Source organism: Periplaneta americana, chromosome 4 (assembly GCF_040183065.1).
Source record: "Periplaneta americana isolate PAMFEO1 chromosome 4, P.americana_PAMFEO1_priV1, whole genome shotgun sequence".
Classification (NCBI taxonomy): Eukaryota; Metazoa; Arthropoda; class Insecta; order Blattodea; family Blattidae; genus Periplaneta; species Periplaneta americana.
Window position 1 is genome coordinate 99,434,445 of NC_091120.1, and position 21,977 is coordinate 99,456,421.

The following is a 21,977-nucleotide window of genomic DNA, read 5'->3' on the forward strand; positions in this document are numbered from 1 at the left end:
CCGTATTTCTTTTGAAACCACTTGATACATTACATACATGTTTACGTATATATCTTATGGTTATATTTCACTTATTGCAGTGGATTGGAGAGTTCGTCCTCTTGTTCTCATTGTCAAACTTTGGGCCCACAAACACAATATCAACGATGCAAAAAATATGACAATTTCAAGTTACTCCTTGGTGCTCATGGTCATCCATTTTTTGCAGTGTAAGTGTTTACATATTACATCAGCACTGACAGACTGCATGGAGAACAAATACTGCCCTTTTTTGCGTGAAAATATTAGATTTTACTTTATTTCTTTTGTATTATCATTATCTTTTTTGTAACTTATGCAGTCTGCCTGTTGGCTTTCTAATTGTAGTAGTTTAAAAGGAAAAAGAATAAGTTCCTCTAAATTAGGAGTTCCCTTCCTCATTTTTGTACAATCTTTGGCTAATACAATAGATTTTAATGCCTTTCCCTCAGCATTTCAATTACAGCATAGTAGACTGTAAAATGCAAGGCCTGTTAGACCCCACAGGGAATATGTATTTTTTGTTCGACTTTGTCTCAAAGTTAACCCTTCGCTCTCTTCTCATATCTTCAAGTGGTTGCGCATCTCTTACTATAAAAATGACTGCCTTATAGTGTTCCCTTTATTCCTTTTATATTGAGGACAGCCTTGTAAAATGTTGCTATGTAAGTAACATTGAAACATTTCGATAGTTTGGATTTTTTACATAATTTATTATTGACCTTTTCGATTTAATTCCTTGTTCCTTATTCATTAATGTCAAAATTTGTAAATGAAACTTCTTTGTTCTTTAGTAAATCTTTTGAGCCATGATTTGGTACACTAAAGCTTGTCAATGGATTGATTCAATGCAACTCAATGTAAAATTGTGGCAATGAGACTCTGGTGCCTGTTGCACAGCACACATTCCAGCTGGCAGCATTGTTAAACAAATGGATAACACTGTATAAGTCAATATTTTTGGGAGAGTGCACAAACTTGCTAAACTCCCCAAGTTGTTAAAATAACATTTCTACCATTGTAATATTTTAATTGATTGTGTACTTGGTTCGTGGATTCTCTGATTGATAAAATAAGAAGCTAAACTTCGATCTGTGACAGTGGTCAGTTAGGAGCAGTATTTTGAGTCATTATGATTGTCTATTTCCACAGGTGGCGTTTCACCCCCAGTATTACCATGTCTGCATGGAATGTATCAGGGTAAATTCACGCCACATTCAGACATCATGATGATTGATATCCATGAAGATTTGACACCCTTCAACTCTGATAATACGCAGACATTAGGAGAGTTGCTGCATGACTTCCTACGATATTATGTCGAATTTGAGTAAGTCATATTTTAACTCTGTGTTGAATGTGATGAGTTAAATTGTAATAGTAATTACCAAATTGGTACATGCTTGTGTGCTTGCGTACAAATATATGACATGAATCCTAACCCAATAAGAAAGTTCATTCCAGGTCAATACTTACAAAAAATACTTTCACTTCAGAAATGGACGTTGTATCTAATTTATGCATTGAAGTTCCCTTTCTCTTTTTCATTAGAATTCTTTCCAAAAAGCAAGTAGGCATTGTAAAGTGATTATGATTAGAGAGAGAGAGAGAGAGAGAGAGAGAGAGAAGGAGAGGGAGAGAGTGTTTTTTTTTATTCAGAGTTTTTCTCGTGTTGCCTGGTGCTAGCATCTTATTAGTTGAGTGTGTGATTTTATGTGAGTTTCTTTTTTTGTCAAAATAAGTGTCAAGGTGCTTGTGTTTTGGGTTCCTGAAATGTTATTTTGAACGATTATTAAGTTTCTCTCTGGTAATTTGTGACACAGTGAGAAAAACTGATATGAAATTTTTGTTGTGTTTGTTACCATATTCTCGGCGTTACACTAGCCTAATAGGTTTTGAAGAACAGCATTCATTTTTATGTTGAGCTCTTTATGAAGTTTCTGTGGTGAAGAGGTCGAGCTTACAAGATCATCTGCATACAATGCTATATTTGTATCTGGAAATTTTTGTGGTATTGGAGTGATAATTTCTTATTAGATTAAAAATAACAGTACCGTAATTTCACACAACTATGGTCCAACATCACACCACTTTTTAGATTTCCCATTGTAATTTCTAAAATATAGCTATTCGAAATATTTTTTTTTTACTGCTATCAACTGCAGAAAGCTCAGGATTTAATATCAGAAACATTTATTATTCCACATGTAGTTTATATATGGAATTTTTTTTTATAAAGTATGGATTATAGTTGTATTATAAAGTCACAACTATAGTCCATCGAATATTTCCTAATATAAATCGCTCATGTTCCGTAGTTGAGAGGATGTTTTGCAACTATGTCATACAGCAGTCAATAATTTTTAATATAAAATACAGACTGTCGGAATACAGTAAGAAAAATTCTTCATTTCTTGATTTTGACACAACTGCTTATTCTTTAAGAAAAATACAATTTGTATCAAATAATAAAATCAATGTAAAACCAAAACAAATTCAAGATAACCATTCTTAATCAAATATTCTCAAACAGGTACGTAATCAATTGGTAATTTTTTTGTTCAACTTCATAGACCCTCAAGTTCGCACATGGAAAAAGCTTTCTTTTCGTACTTTGCTGCTTTCGCTTACTCATAGATCGTTTAATATCCATTTTAGGATAAAAAAGGCAGTCTGCCTTGTTTGGCCACTTCCATAGGTTTCCAGATCTGGTCATGCATTTTAGATATATTATGCCCCTTTGGTCTCCACTTTCATAACTTTCCCAAGCCAGTATTCTCTTTCGTAATCAGAACTACAAACTCCTCGCTTGCAGGGAGATAATCATCATTCTGGACCTCATGGTTTGATGTACCTTCGCAGGTTTCTTCAATATCTGACAAGTTCAATGAAGCATCTGATGCCAAGGAATATCCACCTTCATCTTCCTCGATAGAACTCTCTACTGCCTTCGCCTTGCGAGAATCTTTCTTTCTACTCGAGCAAATTGCAATTTTTTAGGTAGATGGTAATGAACATTTTTCAATCTTCTGCGGAAATACTTTTACCTGGCTCAACATCAAGCTTCTTCTTTCTCTCTTTATTGATGTTTCTTGTTCTACTGCTTGATTCCTTGTCATTTCTATATATTTTATGAATGAGTCCGAAACCACTTTCTTCTGGGTTCCTGACGTTTGGATCAGAATATGATGGCAGGCATTCTAAAACTTTCGCTGCACAAAGAGGAAAGATTTCAGTCTTCCTGAATTCAGCTTGCAAACTGGCTTGAGACATCGGAAAAACTTTATTCAAGAGCTTAAAATAGGTTATTTTATTTAAATAATTAATTTATATATATATATATATATATATATATATATATATATATATATAATCTTATATTAATAAAACATCGACTTACCAGCAATCAATAGAAGATCCATTATAAATTATAAATACAGGACCAACAAAGAAAACATTCTCTTAAAAGTAACAAAAATAAAGTGCCTGAACAATGAAGGAAGTACATTGTTGGGGACTGTTGGCATGCTTCTTCCATCTGGTGTCGCTTTTCACTCATCAAGTATTTGTCGCCGGTGATATTTTAATGGCCCAAAACAAGCTATGTGCGGTGGTTGCATCAGATAGGTCGCATTTGGAGGCTGCAAAACCTGTGATAATTCATTCTTGTGACATTCTAAAAAGCATTCCGCCCAACGTCTTCCAGATAGGTTCTTAGTGAATTCTGGTACTTTGCGGTCTTAGCTACCTATGTAAATTTTCACAATACACCTAAGGTCGAATAAAGTTATCGGAAATCCAAAACTGGTCGTGGTTATAGCATGCTTGACGAATGCGTCACCATATGGCTTATAGGACCTTCCTGCCATCCTTCTACTGAGAATTTTATTAGACAACGCCATCAGAAACTATAAAAACATTCTGTAATGTAAGAACCGAAACCAGAATTCGGAACACAACTATGGTCTGCAAAAATGATAGGACCATAGTTGAACTCCAAGTACCATTTTCTATTATTCTTCCAATAAATATGAAAATACATATGCAACTGTAAAAATATTCCTTAATTGTATGTAAGCACTAAATTACCTGTCATGTAGACAATCAAGACTACAGAACTGCTTGTTGTGGTAACCGGTGGCCGAGAAAGTTTGCAGCTGATGAAGTAATGTGCAAAACATAACTCCAATTGACAGTTGACTTGCGAAAAAACATGGCAGTCAGGATGAGTTCCATAACCCTCACAATATTACTCTATCTGTGCTCTCTACTTCAATACTTAAGTAATCACTAAATGTCACTAGGAATTCAGATATCAATGTTTTTGTGATCGCGGGTGTTTGGACCATAGTTGTGGCTTAGGACCATAGTTGTGTGAAATTACGGTACTGGATATAAGAGTCTTGAGATAAATTACTATGGAATTGCTTGAATTTTGAGTACATGTCTCTATACTTTGTTGCATACAAACATTGGCTGAAACATTAAAATTCGCAATCAGGTGATGCAATATGAAGTAAGGAAAACAGTCTAACTTTATATGAAAAATTAAGATGGCTTCCCAAGGTTTAACTGTTTGTTATTCTTTTCGTTTATTTTATTATACTTTGTGTGGTGATTTTAATATATTGAGTATATAATAGCTTCTGGGGAAATAACAATACACCAAAGAATAATGGAGACTCAAGAAGGCTTCATTCATGGAGGTGAAAGACTTCAAAATAAACATGGAACGAATCAGAACTTTTTCCCTTTATGATGTCCTTTAGATTGTCTCAACATCAATAATGAACTGAACATTCTAGAACAACTGAATATGATATCCATCCTTACATACCTGAAAATGGAGACATAAAACTGACAGAATCACGTTAATAGAATGAATCGAACAAGAATCCCAAGACAAATCCAGCATTATATCTCTCATGGCAGATGATATATAGGACAACTGGCTAAAATGAATTGAGTCCGCAACAGACCACATGGTCTAAAGCCTGTTTAATAAGTGGTGGTGGTGGTGGTGGTGGTGGTGGTGGTGGTGGTGGTGGTGGTGGTGGTGGTGGTGGTGGTGGTGGTGGTGGTGGTGGTGGTGGTGGTGGTGGTGGTGGTGGTGGTGGTGGTGGTGGTGGTGGTGGTGGTGGTGGTGGTGGTGGTGGTGGTGGTGGTGGTGGTGGTGGTGGTGGTGGTGGTGGTGGTGGTGGTGGTGGTGGTGGTGGTGGTGGTGGTGGCGGTGGTGGCGGCGGCGGCGGCGGTGGGGACAACAAACATCAGTTGAGAAAGTTGTAACACCATCTTAGCATTTTGCTGCAGACTCTTATTGCTTGCATTTTTTGTAGTAGTTTCATTTGTCTGACTGAGTTCTAAGCTCCTTTGAAATCGGTGAAAATAGCGAGTAATCTTCTCACTCTTTTTGGTAACTGGCAGTTTTTCGGAAGTTACAGAAGACTTGCTTCTTGGTGAAGTTTATTTTTTTTTCCCCCATAATGGGCTGCAGTTTTCCTCTGCTCTTTGATATCTCCTGGGCTTGAGATATTTTCTGCTTTCTTTCTGGTTACTTGCCTTTTTGCTATTAAGTCTTTGAAATTTTTGGTCCAGAAAGGTCTGAATTTCTTGACTCTACCTCTGGAAATGAGTTTTCTTGCACTTGTTTAAAATTGTTTCACAGAATTATTTGTACACTTTATCTGGTGATGATTCCTGTAGTATCTCAAACTTAAGAGAATTTTAAATTTAGATGTTCTGTAATTTTTTCCCAATTGGCGTTCTTGATATTCCAGTAGTATTCACAGTTTCTCATTTTGCATGTGTTAATTTGTGACTATTTTGGAGGTCTATTTATCATTTTGTGATCAGTGATAGAATCATCCAGAATATGTCGAGATGATTGTGGAGCTATATCAGATGATATTAGAGTGAGGTTAGGGTTTGTTTTGATCTCATAATGGTGCAAATAGATGGCATCTCTTGGTATGGCAATTCAATATTGTGTGACTATACAAAATTGAATAATGTCGTCCCTGCTGCATGTCTATAAGAGTAATGAGTAACCCCATTGTGCAGAGTGACCATTAAAATTGACAATTACAATAGTTTTTGTGGAGATCTCAGTAAGATTCATTTGTAGATCATTTTGTGCAGAAATGTAGATTGTGTATGTTCGAAATTTTCTCGGGCTTCCAGCCAGGTCATAAGTTGGTGATCCATCGACGTTTCGAGGATGTTCATCTTCCTCATCTTCAGGGTTAAATGATATCTGAGGGTACCCAGCTCCTTAATTTATAGTGCCAGAGGGAGTCAGCCGAGGAGCTGTGCGCCGATTGGCTGTTATTAGTGCGGACCGCGGCACTAACCCTGAAGATGAGGAAGATGAACATCCTCGAAACGTCAGTGGATCACCAACTTATGACCTGGCTGGAAGCCCGAGAAAATTTCGAATTATCACGTCGCCAGGAAAGCTTCAGTAGTTATTGTGTATGTTGTCTTTATATAAATATAATTTAAGAATTTCGACTTTAACTTCATGCTGCATTTCTTCAATCATCTTACAAGAACGAGTGAGTGAATTATTGGTTCTACAAGGACACCATTGGCAATTTGTCTAGATTTAGTAGGGTGTTTATATATATGTGTGTGTATCCAATATCTACCTACTTCACTTATGTAATTGGAATTATGCATATTTCGGATGGATGACAAGACTGTGACCCATTTTCAAGTTGCACACTACTTTGATGGGCCACACTATGCATGATGTGTATCTGTAGAGAGTTATGTCATGTACCGGGGTGAATGTATGTGTAAATGTTCGTGTAGGTGTAGTATAGGGAATGGGTATTGATGATGATGAAGACGAAGGGAGGAGAAGGGGAAACCCGGTGGTGTCATGTAGTCTACTCCCACACTCTAGTACATACAGTCACGAAGTTTGAGTTGTTGAGGGTACTAGGAACAATAGACTGTGCCGGTACTTTTTCGCATTGTCTGTAATGAGGTGATAGTAGTGATCCTAGTGGTTAGCAACTATCTATGGATGCATATTCCCCATGTATTGAGCTCGTGACTGTATATATTAGACTGTGCTACTCCTGGTGAATAGCACCAAGGGGGCTGCCAGGCTTAACATCCCCATCTGATGGATGAATCACTATTAACAGTGACATATGCTTTCTCTTCATATGCACTGCAGAGAGATTTGGGATTTAATCCAGGCATATTGGTTCACAATCTAGTGATTAGAAGTTGTGCACCTCCATCTTTCCTAGTCCCAAGGTAGAAATTTTAAATGAAAATCTCTGACCTCACCGAGAATCGAACCTGGGCCAGCTAATCTGGAGGCAGACATACTATCACAGAGCTAACTCGGCGGTCCTAAGGTTTATATTGTAATTCTTGAATTAAAGTATTTTAGATAGTAGTTTTATGGACTCGGTTACTGATACAAAATTTGATCATGACTTCATAAGTTCTGTCATCTTTGTCTGAGATAGGCTTCATTTTATTGCAGGATGTTTAGTTTGTTGCTCTGAAAGGAATAGTTTGCTTTTTTACTTACTTCACACCCCTCCCCCCCCCCCCCCCATAATCTGTTACTTAAATTTGTGAAATGTGAGTGTACAGCATCGTCATCTGCTGTCAGAACAATTTTATCTTTCCTTCATTATTATTCTTTGCAAACCAATTTGTGTATGATAAATTGTGTTAGGCTTTATTTATTTGGGAGGCCGAGACGTAGATGTGAGGATAATGTTAAAATGGATTTGAGGGAGGTGGGATATGATGATAAGAGACTGGATTAATCTTGCACAAGATAGGAACCGATGGCGGGCTTATGTGAGGGAGCAATGAACCTGTGGGTTCCTTAAAAGTCATTTGTAAGTAAGGCTTTATTTATTTTTTTTTATTTACTCATATTTTTAATAGTAACTTAAATAAAATATTATACTATTTAACAAACACCTCTACAGAGAATATTGAATAGCGTAGTAATGATATATAATATTACTTCATTTCGCAAAAAATATAAACAGTTGGCTTAAGACTTCGAATTAAAAAAAAAAAGATAATTTTATTTTAGTTTCAGTCAGTATGCCATCTCTGTGCGATTGGCTTCCCGTGTACCAATAGAAGAGTGTAGAAGAGCTCGTACATACAAGAATGACCCACATCAATGGAAATATCTGTGTATTGAAGGTATAGTTTTGTTATATAAATGTAATGAGAAAATACAGAGAGTTACTATACAGGCTGGCCCCACTCCAACCTCTACCTAACAAGATCTGTTGTCGGGCAGCAAGCGGTCATATGCTGGTGTATGGAGAGGTCTGTAGACACTTACCTACACAGACCAGTCCCATTCCACCCCTTATCACTTAACTTCTTAGGGACAGGCGCTCCGCACTACTGCCATTAAGCTGATGAAACATTACTACCTGGGACCAGTCTGCATAGGAACTCTCTGTACTTAGAATAGTAATATTGAACATGGGATATGTGCTTTCTAGATAAAGCTTTAAATTCACATCATTCCCCTTGTTTGCCCACTGTATTCTTAATGGTAAAATATACTGAATAATATTTTGAGAAAGGGATATGTATAATGAGTATAGCCCAGATGTTAGGCAAAATGCCTTTTTTAAACTGAGTGTATGTATGAAAGACCTATTAGAGATAAACACGTTTCCACACATTTGGGGACAATAGGCCCAATTTTTATTTTGCCTTTTTTGCCTATTTTAGCTCCCGTTGCCTATTTTAAGGTTACATGCCTTTTTTAGCCTTTTTGCGTCATTATTGTATACTTTTTTTATTTTAATGCATTTCAAATAAACCGCACATAAATTATATCAAAAAACAAAAAAGAACGGTTGGACAATTAAAAATATATATTGACCTTGCACAAATATTTGCTGAGAATCTTATTCTCCAGCAGTACATATGTTTCCAAGAAGTCGTAAACTTTTCTCCCCTGCCAATTCCACCTTTATGTCACTTAACAAAGATGTTTGAACGGTATAACCCTCAGTGCTCAGGTCTCTTCGGGGTTTACCAGCAAAAGAAAGGGGCTGAGGGAAGTATTGAAAACAAGTCTCCAGGTCCCGTTACTGTTGTCACTTGCACGCAGAAGTCACACATACTTTGAAGTCTCTAATCCCCTCTCACACCCCTCATTTTGAGGCAATACACCCGATCTCTGAAAGAAAGTAGAGACAGTCCTTCTGAAATAAGTGTTACAACTTTGCTCCAATCACTTCAGTAGACGTAGAAAGATCTTTTTCCATCATGAAAAATGTTCTCTCTGACAGGTGGCTCACTATGACATTTGACAACTTAAAAAAGCATCTTGTTTGACATGTAACCAAGGAAAATGAGTACCGTATGGGATAGTTTATTATTTTTCTATTTTTTTTGTCTGTTTCCATGAATAATAAATGCCCATTTCACTGCCTATTTTCACTATTTTTAGTGCCTATATACCTGCCTAAGGAGGTCAAGGCTAAACTAAAAGGGCTGTATGACCACAGATGATGATGATGATATACCTGCCTATTTTAACCAAAATAAATGCTAAACATCCGGGCTCTAATAATGAGGCTATTAAAAACCTTAGTATTTTAGAATAAAATTTACCAGATAATGGTTTGCTTACAACATTGAAAGCTTTTCAGATTTAAGCCCCCTCACTATGGCAAGGTGACTGACTGCACTGTTTTGTTAAATTAAAGTTTAATGTGTTGTATAAGCAAATGCATTCATTACAAGTAATAATTTTCTCCCTTTTACCTTCACAGAACCATTTGATCTCACCAATACTGCTCGATCAGTATACGATCGTGATGTGTTTGAAAGGGTAAAGGCAGTGTTCCATGCTTCATATAACAGCCTGAAGAAAACTCGTGACATTGAAAGTATATTCCGTATAGATGAAAAGGATTAGGCCGCATCCATTTACGTGCATGAAGATTCGATTGCACCCAAACGTGAAATATATATATTGGCTCAGGTCTGCATATTTGTAGCAGAGTTGCAGTGCTCGTAAAAGGTTGTGAATGCATATAATGCATTCCTTACAATTTGTAAGGCCTCACATGTGGATGATGTGCGATTTGCTGCATTGTGTAGCATCGAGAAGTAATACAATTAAAGATATACATGTACAAGTGATATGATGGGTGATCTGCTTAGAATAGAGATGAACACAGGGTGAGTGGCAAAGCATGAACTAGTCAAAAAAAGAAAAGGAGTGTAATACTTTACTGTGATTATGGTTGCAGCTTTAAAGAAGAGAATGCATTTGAATATTTTGTTCATTTATTTATAACTCCTTTTTCCTGAAGACTGAATGACATCAGGTGGAGATTGGAAAGATTGTTGAGGCAGATATCAAAGGAAATTTTTGACTAAGGAATGTATCAAAATCGATTATTAATTTGTGTCTTTGCCGGGAGGTTAAGCATTTTAATTTTTAACAAAATATAAGTTATTCTTTGTTTTTAAAATGTTTTGTATAACACTTTTCCTTGGAGATAAATAAAATGTAAAATAAACCTAAAAAACCAAAAAATTAAAATATGGTGTCCCAGAATACTAGAGGGTACCACAAAAAAAAATTCCAGTTTGTAAATATGACAACATGCAGTAGCCAATGAGGATTAAAAAAATAACAATCATGCAGATGGAAGTTCTGATACTTTTTTAATGTCAGCAGAGTTAAGAATATTGTTATTGAAAATTCTCTGCATACTTATAAAAACTGTTATCGAATGATGTGTGTGTGAGATGCGTTGTGTGTGAGAGTCTGTTGTACTCTGGACCTTGTACAGTGTGAAGTATAAAGGAGGTGAAGAATGATTTTAAATTGTCCTTAGCATTCTTTTAAACATCTGAGAAGAAGCAAATCAGTAATCGGATGTGCATGTTCTAAGCTTGGAGAAAATTATGCAAACAAATGTGATGTTAATTTCCCCCACATTGGTGTAAACTGTGAAAAGTCTGGTAGTGGACATTTGAATGTTAAATTTGTTGTCATAACATATTAATTTTCATCATTAGTCAATAATGCAGCAAAATTAGCAATAATTATGATTATAATAATAATTGGCAAACCATTAAAGCTGCATTGCTTTTCAAGTTTCTTCTGTTAGGGGTTTTAATCTATTTGTGCTATGCATTCCTTGTAGTAATCATCAAACTAAATGTGATTTAAAAGTATAAAAATGAAACCCTGTCAGTGGCTTGCCATTTGACCAAAGTACAATATTTGTAGTTTGAGAGTGCTGTAAAGTCTTGCACGGTGATCTAGTGATTTTTCAGTCTAACATGGTGTAAAGAAATCATTTGTAAAATTTTTCTTCATAGAGACAAGCTAAGCAATATTTCAGTGAATGAAGTCAGTTGCGAATGATGTTTGTTTATCAAGATGGTGCTCAGTTATTATTTTTCTATAAAATCTGTAATTCTCTAATAATGGAATATATATGTATATATTTTAGGACTGAATTTGACTGTTAAGTACCACACATGATTTTCCACGAATATCTAGGTTGCAAACCCTTAATGTGGTTTGGAAGCAACAGTAACTGTCTTCAAGGTTTCCTCTTAATTAACAAGTCCTAGAAGCCTGTTAGTGTTACTTTTAAGTCCAAGATGATACATAGCAAAATCCTTGTTTTCATGTGTCTGATTTGGTAAACAATTTAGAATTATATTAAATAATTTGAAAAATGTCAGTAAAGTGTAAAAATATGTCTTACTTATGTAATGGTAACACTTAATTGATAATTTGCAGTGTACTTAATGTAGTTTTAAACTACCAGAATTAAAAGTGTAAACAACATAAATAAAAAATTGACTCCTAGTCAAATGAAAATAAATAATACGTAATAACGATATTGATAAATTTCTTCAGTTCTTCATGATCTTGACTGGACAAAAAAATTGCTCCAATCTGGGATCTTTGCTTTTTAATTAGTAAATACTACTACATAACTTTACTACTTAATATACTCTCAGGTTATCATTTTAAAGGAGAAGAAAATGAACTTGTGAAAGATAAAAACCATAATCAGTCTTCATGAAATCATGGTATGGAACGTTCAAGTGTCTTACATAGTCTGTATATATAAGTGCCAAAGTTTATGTTCCCCATTTAACCATTTATGAATTGATAAATTAAGGTTGCTGATAATATTGGTGGTGAAGTGTCTGTTACATGACATGTATGATGAACTCAGTCAGTTTGTCTGGTTGGGATAGATGAATATGATCTGATTTTGTTATTGGTATTCTTTTCTTGTTGTTATTTTGGTTAACTATTTTATAAATTTTAATTGAGACAATACATAGTATATAGTGGTAAATAACTGTATGATAGAGGAGTGAATGTTGTCAATACTTCAGTTGAAAGCTGATGGATGAACTCTGTTCAGAAATTGTTCATTGTAAGAGATGACTACAAACAAAATGAAAGGAAAAGTAAGGTTGTTATTGGTATGTGTTTTTGCCATTAGGAATAAATATCCATATATAAACTTTGAATGTTAAATCAGCGTGGCAAATTTATACTACCAATTTAATATTACGAGAAGAGTTTTCTGTCGCTGGACAATATGGTAATTTTCGGTAACGATGTAAACATATTGCATGGTTGTCCTTTGCAATCTGCCTAAGCATTCTCCATATGGCTATCAATCACAGTGTCATAACATTGCAGGATTATTTTGATTTCACACAAATATTAATATATGCATATATGATTTTAGAGATGTCGTTCGAATTTATTATTCTAGCAATATCCTGAACATAAAAAATTTAACTCATGACCGTGAATTTTCTTTAAAGTGAAATATATTCTTCCAATGAAGTAATGTTACCCCATCCATGTCTCTTATATATCAGTCTATATGTCTGGAAGTTTATTCTCCCTTTTTTCTCTTACCCATTCTTATAGTTCCTCATCTTCATATTTTATATCATCATTCAATCTTTCTCTCTCGTACACACATACTCCATGTACAACACTTGCCTATTTCTGAAGGTCAACCATGCAGTTTTTATGAGAGCTTGAGACTTGTCTACTGATTTGTAAGTAATTATGAAATAAAAGTTATCAGTGGTCCATGACTGTGTGATAGCTGAAAGAATATTTAATGGTTTATTGTTGCCCTTAGAAATAAGCATACTCGACATTAAACAGTTTATTTATTTTTTATTTAAGAATTTATTTTACATTTTTGTGTAATTTTTTTTTTTTTGTTCAAAAATTTATTATTCTTGGATGTCTAAAAAAATGTTAATGAGTTGTACTAACTAAGAAAGCCAGCAAGAGAATTAGAATAAAGATCATTCTAGAATATGGCTTGTCCTAGTTTCAGTACACACGTTAATCAAGCCATGACAGCTCTACATAGTAAGCAATGTAAGTTTCACTGCCAAATTGTGACTTTACTCTTCTTGTGGAATAATCAGCATAAAACCAATGTTATTTGTAATACTTATACTGATGCAGGGACTCATTTAGATAAGCCTAACAAACAAACAAATAAAGACAGTGGTATGCTTCGCTTTGTGCAAAATGAAACTGCTGTTACGTGATATTTGGAAACATTTTATGAAACATGTTGATATCTACAACTTAATGGCTGATTCAATTTTTGGTTACATTCGTTTTTAGCTTCATTCCGTGGAAATTATAATGTTCCTTGAAGAAGACACTTCGCAGGAATTGTAATTTATAACTACAGTAGTATGTTTTTGCCTTCAACTTCTTTATAACATATAAAAATGTGTTACTGAGGAGAGTATTGAAGAATGTAAACATGAACCAAGATAAAAGTCTCTAAATAATTTTCGTTGGATTTCAATAAATGTGGTTCATATCTGTAAGGTATGAGATTTCGCTAACAAAAAATTACACCTACATCTGTTTGGGGATTTCAGAATTCATAAAATGTTATTGTCAACCATGATCTCCATTCAATATGGCTAGCATAAAACTCTTGAAATTGTCAAATTCTATCTTTCTTTCTTTCTTTCTTTCTTTCTTTCTTTCTTTCGAACGGAATGTTAATTGAAAAGAAAATATTGACTATTATTTTCTCTTTTAGTTTCGAGTAATACCATCATACAAGTATCATATGCTATCTAAAGGTCGGATACAACTTTATAAAACTAGCATTTACGCTTTTTAATACTTTGCCTCGAGTTAGATGTTATGGAAGCTCTTACATATCTTTAATCTTATTGTATTGGTCCCCTTTCACTGTTGAAAATAAATTATAGACTTCTGCAGTGTAATTATGTGTGTATGTGTGTGTGGGTGTGTATAATGAAATTATTTAATAAAATAAAATATATTTCTTAGCCTGAGGCAGATAGAAGACTGCTTGCTTGTCGATTGTAAGAAGACTTGAATATCAAGTTATATTTAAAATATTATGTCATCCTGACATAACTGAATTTCCACTTTTATAAGTACTATCAAAAACATATTATGTGAAGATAAAAACATCTAAATATCCTCTGTTGTAGTGTAATGTGTTTCATTCGTTTTCAACAGTTATGAAGTTGTAGATATAAACATAAAAGCATTAAGTGTTCCAATAATAGTGTTTTTTTTTTATTATTTATTTATATAATCTAAGAAAGAATTATCATTGCTGTTTAAGGCATCACATTAAGAATTATATAATGTGAATAATTTTCTGTTTTAAGCAACAGAAATAGTTATCAGGAGAATCAGAAGTATATAAAATGTGTTCTGTATTATTTTTGTCGAGTATGAGTTTACATTTTTACCATAAATTTAGTATTTTCTGCTTATTATATGTAATATTAGCTAAAGGTGTAATAAATATGAGGATGAGTTCAATAGCACAACGAAAATAGTTCTTATAAAAACATGATTTCATATAGGTATTCTTTAACCAGAAGATAACAACAATACCGTAAAGCCCTGATCAGCATGGGTTTTTACCAATAAAACATTTTATAAAACTTTACATTTTCTCGTCTATTTTGTGTAAAAACTTTGTTCTGTCTAATAAACTCTTTAATAATAATAATAATAATAATAATAATAATAATTTTCATTAGTGCTATGATTTTTAGGGTGATTTTTAATTACATTTCTATGCCAAATTATATTTTATTTTAGTGTCTTTCTAACCTCTGTTTATAAACAGAATTCATGATATCGAGATATGGTAAAGTAATAATCTTTTGTTGGGTGCACTTTGTTTATAATAGTTTTAACTGGAGGAGGAGTGGACCAGAACTTCTAAGCACATACAATAGTACTGAAACTGTAGGAAATTAACTAATAAAATATTAAGTACGTATGATGCCAAAGTATAAATCAGATATGAAGTGTTAGCATATTAAATTTCTTCGTTGTAATTGCAGAATTATGTAACTTACATTATTTTCAAAATAATATGTAAAAATACTTTTCGAATCTAAATAGAGGATGGTAAAATTATAAATATATTATTTCTTTTGCATAAATCTTCATACATTCATTCCCTCACTCTGTCTTCATATTGAACTGTTAACTTCTTTCTTTTTCACTTCATCCCTTTCATACGTTTTCTTCTGTTTTTCCCTGTCTTCTGTCAGTCATCCCTTCATTTTCTTCACAATGATGTTATTTCATCAAATGTGTGTAGAGGTATTGTTGCATATGAAAATTTGAAATCTTTTCTACTACATTTTTTACATTGTTTTTGTAGCGTTGGTGTCTGTAACTTACCCTCTGATTTATTGCACCTTCTCTGAAACACTACTTTTGTCTCAATTAGGTAACAGTTATGTAGAAAATTATATACCTCAGAAGTTCGTTGGTATGTCAAGAATGTATGTTATCATTACAGTGCTCTAATATTGAATAATACAAAGGGAGAATTATAGTATTCCTTTCTCTTCAGAGTATCTCCTTAATAAATTAAAATAATGTAACCAGTTTTTCAAAGGTTTAAAACAATTTAGATATCTCTAGCTTCACACATGCAAACACACACACACTCTCGTGAATGCAGGTGCTCCATATTACATTGTGTGATTGGGATGTTATATGATAATGGAATGAATGTAAAGTAATTTGTAATTGGGAATGTACGAATGGTTAGAGCGACTATCATCTGTGCACTTGAAGAGAAAAATGAATTAATTTCACAGTGGTATATGAAGTCGCAATGGTGGGAGTATTTCATTCAAATCTCAAAGAAGTGTTGAAATTCTGCTACTTTTTAAATGCAACCAGTCCTAGAATTCATTCTAAATTTCATATTCGAATTTTCTTACAAAAAGAATAGAGACAAATTTAAGAAACAGTAAGAAATATACATGAATTAAAATTACATGGTCTCAGGTGTAAAAGTATGAGTGATTACAATAATGATAATTATGATGATGCTGATGATAATAGCATCATATTGTTATCATAGTTATAATTTCCACATTTGTACCAAGTTTATTCCTTCTGAAAGTTATTTTTTTTTACACACAGCAGTAGATCTACCTTTTATGATTAACTTGAGGAAATTTTTTTTGCAGCTAGTTTAATAGTACAAAATAGATATTCATAATTTTATATCTTCTCATTATTCAGTGGCGGATGGTGGGTTTGAAAGTTGAGGAGGCCAAGATGTGACTGATGAGAGTTTGCATTACATGTATTAAAAATATAAGGCCTGTAATGTACCTCATTACCAAGCGCAAAATTTATAGATTTAAGAAACTAAAATTAAGTTTTCCAATCTATGTTTTAGGATTTTTTTAGAATTTAAAATCTTATGTTTAGGAATTTATATGATTTAACCGGGGGGAAAAAAATAAAAATAAACAACATACTGTTAATATATTACAATACTCTTAGAATTACATTCAAATATCCATTATTATAGGCCTAACATTATAAATCTAAAAAGTAGCCTGATGATTCACGTGGTAATGATGGAATGTTTTGCGGAACTATTTACCAATATTAATACATATTAATAGTCTATCATGTTTATAACACTGTATCTTTATTAAATTGTTACACGTGCAAAACACCAATTTAAGTAGTGCTCCTAAATTTGAATTAGGTCTCTTTAGGCCATTTTAAGTCCTAACCTACGAATGAGGTCTTTTTAGGTCATATTAAATTTAAGAATGTTATTCATTGCTACATAAAACAAATAAGAAAAGCAATGTTTCGAGAGTAACAAGATAGCAACAAAATTGGTTTGAACCTAAGAATTCGGGGCTTTCTCATTAATATTATGAACCTAATTGTACAGCAAATTCACTCGACTATCCTCTTTCTTCCCAAGCCGATTAATTAGTAGGTCACAACACACTGAACAATTGCTACTAGAAATAGCTAGAGACAAATCTACATTTGTTTCTAAACTCTCGATATATTTAATATGCTGTATAAATAAATATATCTCGTAACACAAAAGAAAAAAATAACAGGAACACCCTCAAACAAGAGAAGAGTCTACCAATATAAAAGAAAACTTTTACACAGGGAGAGAACTAACAACACGTGACTCAATTTTCTAAAATCCAGAAGAAAGAAAGAGAGAGAGCTTGCCAATACAGCTGAAAGCAGCCGTGACTAGCAGTACAGTTGTAAGTGGTGGGTAGGATGTCTCCAAATTTGCTCCCTTCAAGCGTTCTAATTAAGTTTAAACACTCCGCTAACCAGCTTTCTTATTGGTTGAACTGGTGTTGCCATGGTTACTGGGGACACTACGGGCTGTTAGATGTCGGCTATACAGATTACAATGCTAGCTGTTACTTTTCAGTACGAATTATTTGTACTGTCTACAGTATAGCGAGCGGGGATCACCAACTGGATGTGGTTGACTTGATGTAACTTACATCTTAGCCATAGTTAATAGTAAAATTATTATAAAAGGAAAAATGTCCGTCATTTGCTATAACTTATTGATCTTAATCCAGATGGAATTAATACTGTCATATTGTGTTCACCCTTGCCTCCCCTGAAAATCTGCCATTGTATTATTACTCAAAAGAAATTACAGTTTACAAGTAGTTTAACAACACAAAATAGATCGGAATATGTATGATGAGAACTTTCTTGTGTTAAATATTATTAATGTACCTTGTTAACATGTTTTGATCTATTTTTGGTCATCTTCGGAACTGGTCGTTGTTGGTCTTAGCGCCTCTTGTTTCCTCATGGGTGCATTCGTAGTGTAGAGTCAAAGAGAGTATGTGTTTTGAAATTGAGTTGTGTGTTAAGAATATCGTTGGGGTGTGTTTTCGTGTGTCTGTATATTTAATATTGTTCTAGTGTGTTGAGTTTCTGGCTTTTTGGTTGGATGTGCAGTATTTTCATGTCTGTGTTGATGTCTCTGTAGGTCTGGTTAGCATTTGTGGTGTGTTCTGCATATGTGGAGGTGTTTTGTAATTTTGTTATGGCTGTGATGCATTCTTTGTAACGTGTTTGAAATGATCTGCCTGTCTGTCCTATGTAGAAGTTGTTGCAGGTGTTACATTTGAGTTTGTATATGCCTGTGTGGTTGTATTTGTTTGTTTGTGTTGTTTGTGTGTTGAGATGTTTTGGTAGATACAAATACAACCACACAGGCGTATACAAACTCAAATGTAACACCTGTAACAACTTCTACATAGGACAGACAGGCAGATCATTTCAAACACGTTACAAAGAACACATCACAGCCATAACAAAATTACAAAACACCTCCACATATGCTGAACACATCACAAATGCTAACCACACCTACAGAGACATCAACACAGATATGGAAATACTGCACATCCAACCAAAAAGCCAGAAACTCAACACACTAGAACAATATTAAATATACAGACACACGAAAACACACCCCAACGATATTCTCAACACACAACTCAATTTCAAAACACATACACTCTTTGACTCTACACTACAAACTCACCCACATAGGAAACAAGAGGCGCCAAGACCAACAACGACCATTCCGAAGATGATCGAAAATAGGTCGAAACATGTTAACAAGGTACGTTAATAATATTTAACACAAGAAAGTTCTCATCATACGAGGCGCATCCAGAAAGTAAGTTTCCCTATTTTAAAAAAAGAGAAAGAACACACACTTTCAGGAAAACATTTATTGGCAACAGTTACAGCAATGTTTCAGCTATTTTTCACCATAGCCACCATCAGAATTGAGACACTTGTCATATCGTGGGATCAACTTTTGTATCCCTCTGTCGTAGAACTCTGCTGCCTGTGAATGGAACCAGTGTGTGACAGACGTCTTCAGCTCTTCGTTGTTGCCAAAATGCTCACCGGAGGACAGGAATTTCTTGAGGTGCAAGAAAACGTGAAAATCGCTGGGAGCAAGATCAGGATTGTAGGGTTGATGATCAAACAACTCCCAGCCAAATTCCGTCAAAACAGCTGCTGTGCGCCGAGCCGTATGTGGACGAGTATTGTCATGGAGGAGCACAACACCTGTAGCATTCCACGCCTCTTGTTTTGAATGGCACATCGCAATTTTCGCAGTGTTTCACAGTAACGGTCAGCGTTCACTGTTTCACCTCTTGGAAGGAAGTCAATGAGCAGAATGCCCTTCCTGTCCCATAACACCGTGCACATCACTTTCCATACCGACAGCTCCTGTTTGAATTTCGTCCTGACCGGAGATCCACTATGCCACCAATGCATTGACTGCTGCTTGGTTTCTGGGGTGAAGTGCGAAATCCAAGTCTCATCATTCGTGATGATCCTGTCGAGGAACTCGTTGCCGTCATCATGATACCGTTGCAGAAATGTCAGTGCTGCTCTTAAACGTTGCATTTTGTGTTCGGGTGTCAGGTTTTTCGGCACCCACCTGGCACACACTTTTTTAAACAGCAGGTGCTTAGTGACAATCTCATGCAACAAGGATCGCCATATCTGCGGAAAATGGCTGCTCAGCTCCGTAATCGTGAAGCGACGGTTCTCCATGATGCACTGCCGCACCAGCTCAATATGATCATCATTGATGAGGGACGGTCGCCCACTGCGCTCTTCATCATGGACACTTTGACGACCTTCGGAAAACTGCCTACACCAGCGATGCACCATCTGCTTACTCATGATGTTTGGCCCATAGACCTGACAGAGCTGCCGATGAATTTCAATTGGCACAATGCTTTGTGCATTAAAGAACTTTATCACCGACCGAACCTCGCAGGTGGCAGGAGAAGGAATAAGAGCTTCCATTTCGGACCACTGCTGCCACGCTACTGGCACCAGGCGGGACCTGTCCGGCTGGCATATGATTGATACGTCATAGATCTGTTACGCATGCGCAATTGACACGGCTAATTACGTTTACTTTCAAGGGGAAAAAATCGGGAAACTTACTTTCTGGATGCGCCTCGTACATATTCCGAAGTGGTACAGTGTTAAAAGTTGTGTAATCAAGATGTATAATACAAAATAGATGTTCATGAATACTCCTAGAAGCAGACTTTCCATAAAACTGACGGAATAGTTGATTTGTGTTGTATATTAAATTGAATAGAGTTAATATTATGTTACTTCTCTGTTATATAATGGTTCAGCTGGCCAGTTATCAGCTCACTGGAGTTTTTCTATTTAGCTTTTCGATTCCCACTGTACGTAACAAATATTCTGTCATTATGATGATTTTACATCTTCATAGAATTGGTTAATTACCCCTTCCAATTGTTTTGTTAAACACAAAAGATGATACAGAAAAGGAACTTTGATAAGCTGTGAAAACTTCTGTAGAACTTATCTCCTAATATTGGGGAGCAAAAGAGGAAGGTAACTTTATTAAATCATTAGTATGAGATATCCATATCCACTTGTTAAATCGTTAGTATGATATATCCATTTGTGGGCGGTCCATGTTACAGAAAATCATAGAAGGAATTTTTTTTTTTTAAACTTGAATGAAATAGAATGAGTTCTTTTACATTATATTGGGCTAATAAGTGATATTCCTGCAATAATAATAATAATAATAATAATAATAATAATAATACGACTGCCCAGAGAAGGTCAAGGCTGACTGCTGGCCTCACATAAACTTACCTCAGTAGAGGTGAACTATCATCCAAAAAGTACATGATATTGAGTGCTTAGCATGGTGACACTCTCCCCAGCTGTTACAGCTGGTTTATGAAACTGGATTTTCACTACCTATTGTAGCTTCCCAAATTCATCACGATGTTGGGTAGGTAGTGGTCCCATACCCTGGCCGAAATTGAATGAGAAAATGTCTTCCCCATGAAGACTCAAACTACCGCTCATTCTGTAATATAAATCTAGGCATAGAGCCTTAAATGGCTTAGGCTATAATGGTAATATGCAGTGCCATAATCATAAAAATGAAAATTTCCCTCAGTGGTTATCGAGATTTATCACGAGTTTCTAGATACTGAAAAATCTAGATATAATGGAGTCCAAGAAGATGCTACCACTCCAGGAAGTATGTTATAGTAAAAATTAGATCTACACTTCATAGATAATATGCCACTTCATAACACTTCTATGCCACCCCTGTGGTATCATAGTATCTATGATTTGCGGACATGGAAAGTGGGGAGGTCACACCTGTGTGGATGTATATCAAAGTCAGATTCTTTCATTGCAACTTGCAGCTAGCAGACAAAAAGGATATTTCCCACTCTGTTAAATATTTATCATATAACTTCTATATTAGTCAATCAATCCCGCTATAACTTGTATGATTGATAGGTGAATGTCTAAGAAAGATAGAAAAAATTCGAAATTAAAATCTTTTTCGAAAAATGAAGAAAAAATACTAATTTCGAAGTGATCTGTTCAAAATAGACATTTACACTTTCAAAAGTTGGTCAGCGACAAACTTTTTTTATTTTTCACTTAGATTGGAGATCAAAGCAAGACAAATGCTGAGAAAGAATGGAAATTACTTTTAAAAGTTGTTGCTACTCATAATCTTTACTGT

General features: G+C 34.8%; 1 protein-coding gene across 3 annotated transcripts in view; it reads left to right on the top strand.

Moving 5' to 3' along the window:
* The window catches only part of LOC138698086 (poly(A) RNA polymerase gld-2 homolog A-like), an 80,921-nt gene extending 64,040 nt beyond the window's left edge, over positions 1–16,881 (top strand). For 2 of the 3 annotated variants that reach the window (XM_069823789.1, XM_069823790.1), the window contains 4 exons: positions 81–209; positions 1,171–1,348; positions 8,093–8,208; positions 9,807–16,881. In XM_069823789.1, the coding sequence (XP_069679890.1) occupies positions 81–209; positions 1,171–1,348; positions 8,093–8,208; positions 9,807–9,952 (569 nt within the window). In that variant the 3' untranslated portion in view covers positions 9,953–16,881. The remainder of the gene's footprint in view (positions 1–80; positions 210–1,170; positions 1,349–8,092; positions 8,209–9,806) is intronic. The other variant, XM_069823791.1, reaches the window with a different exon arrangement.
* Positions 16,882–21,977: the final 5,096 nt, after the last annotated feature.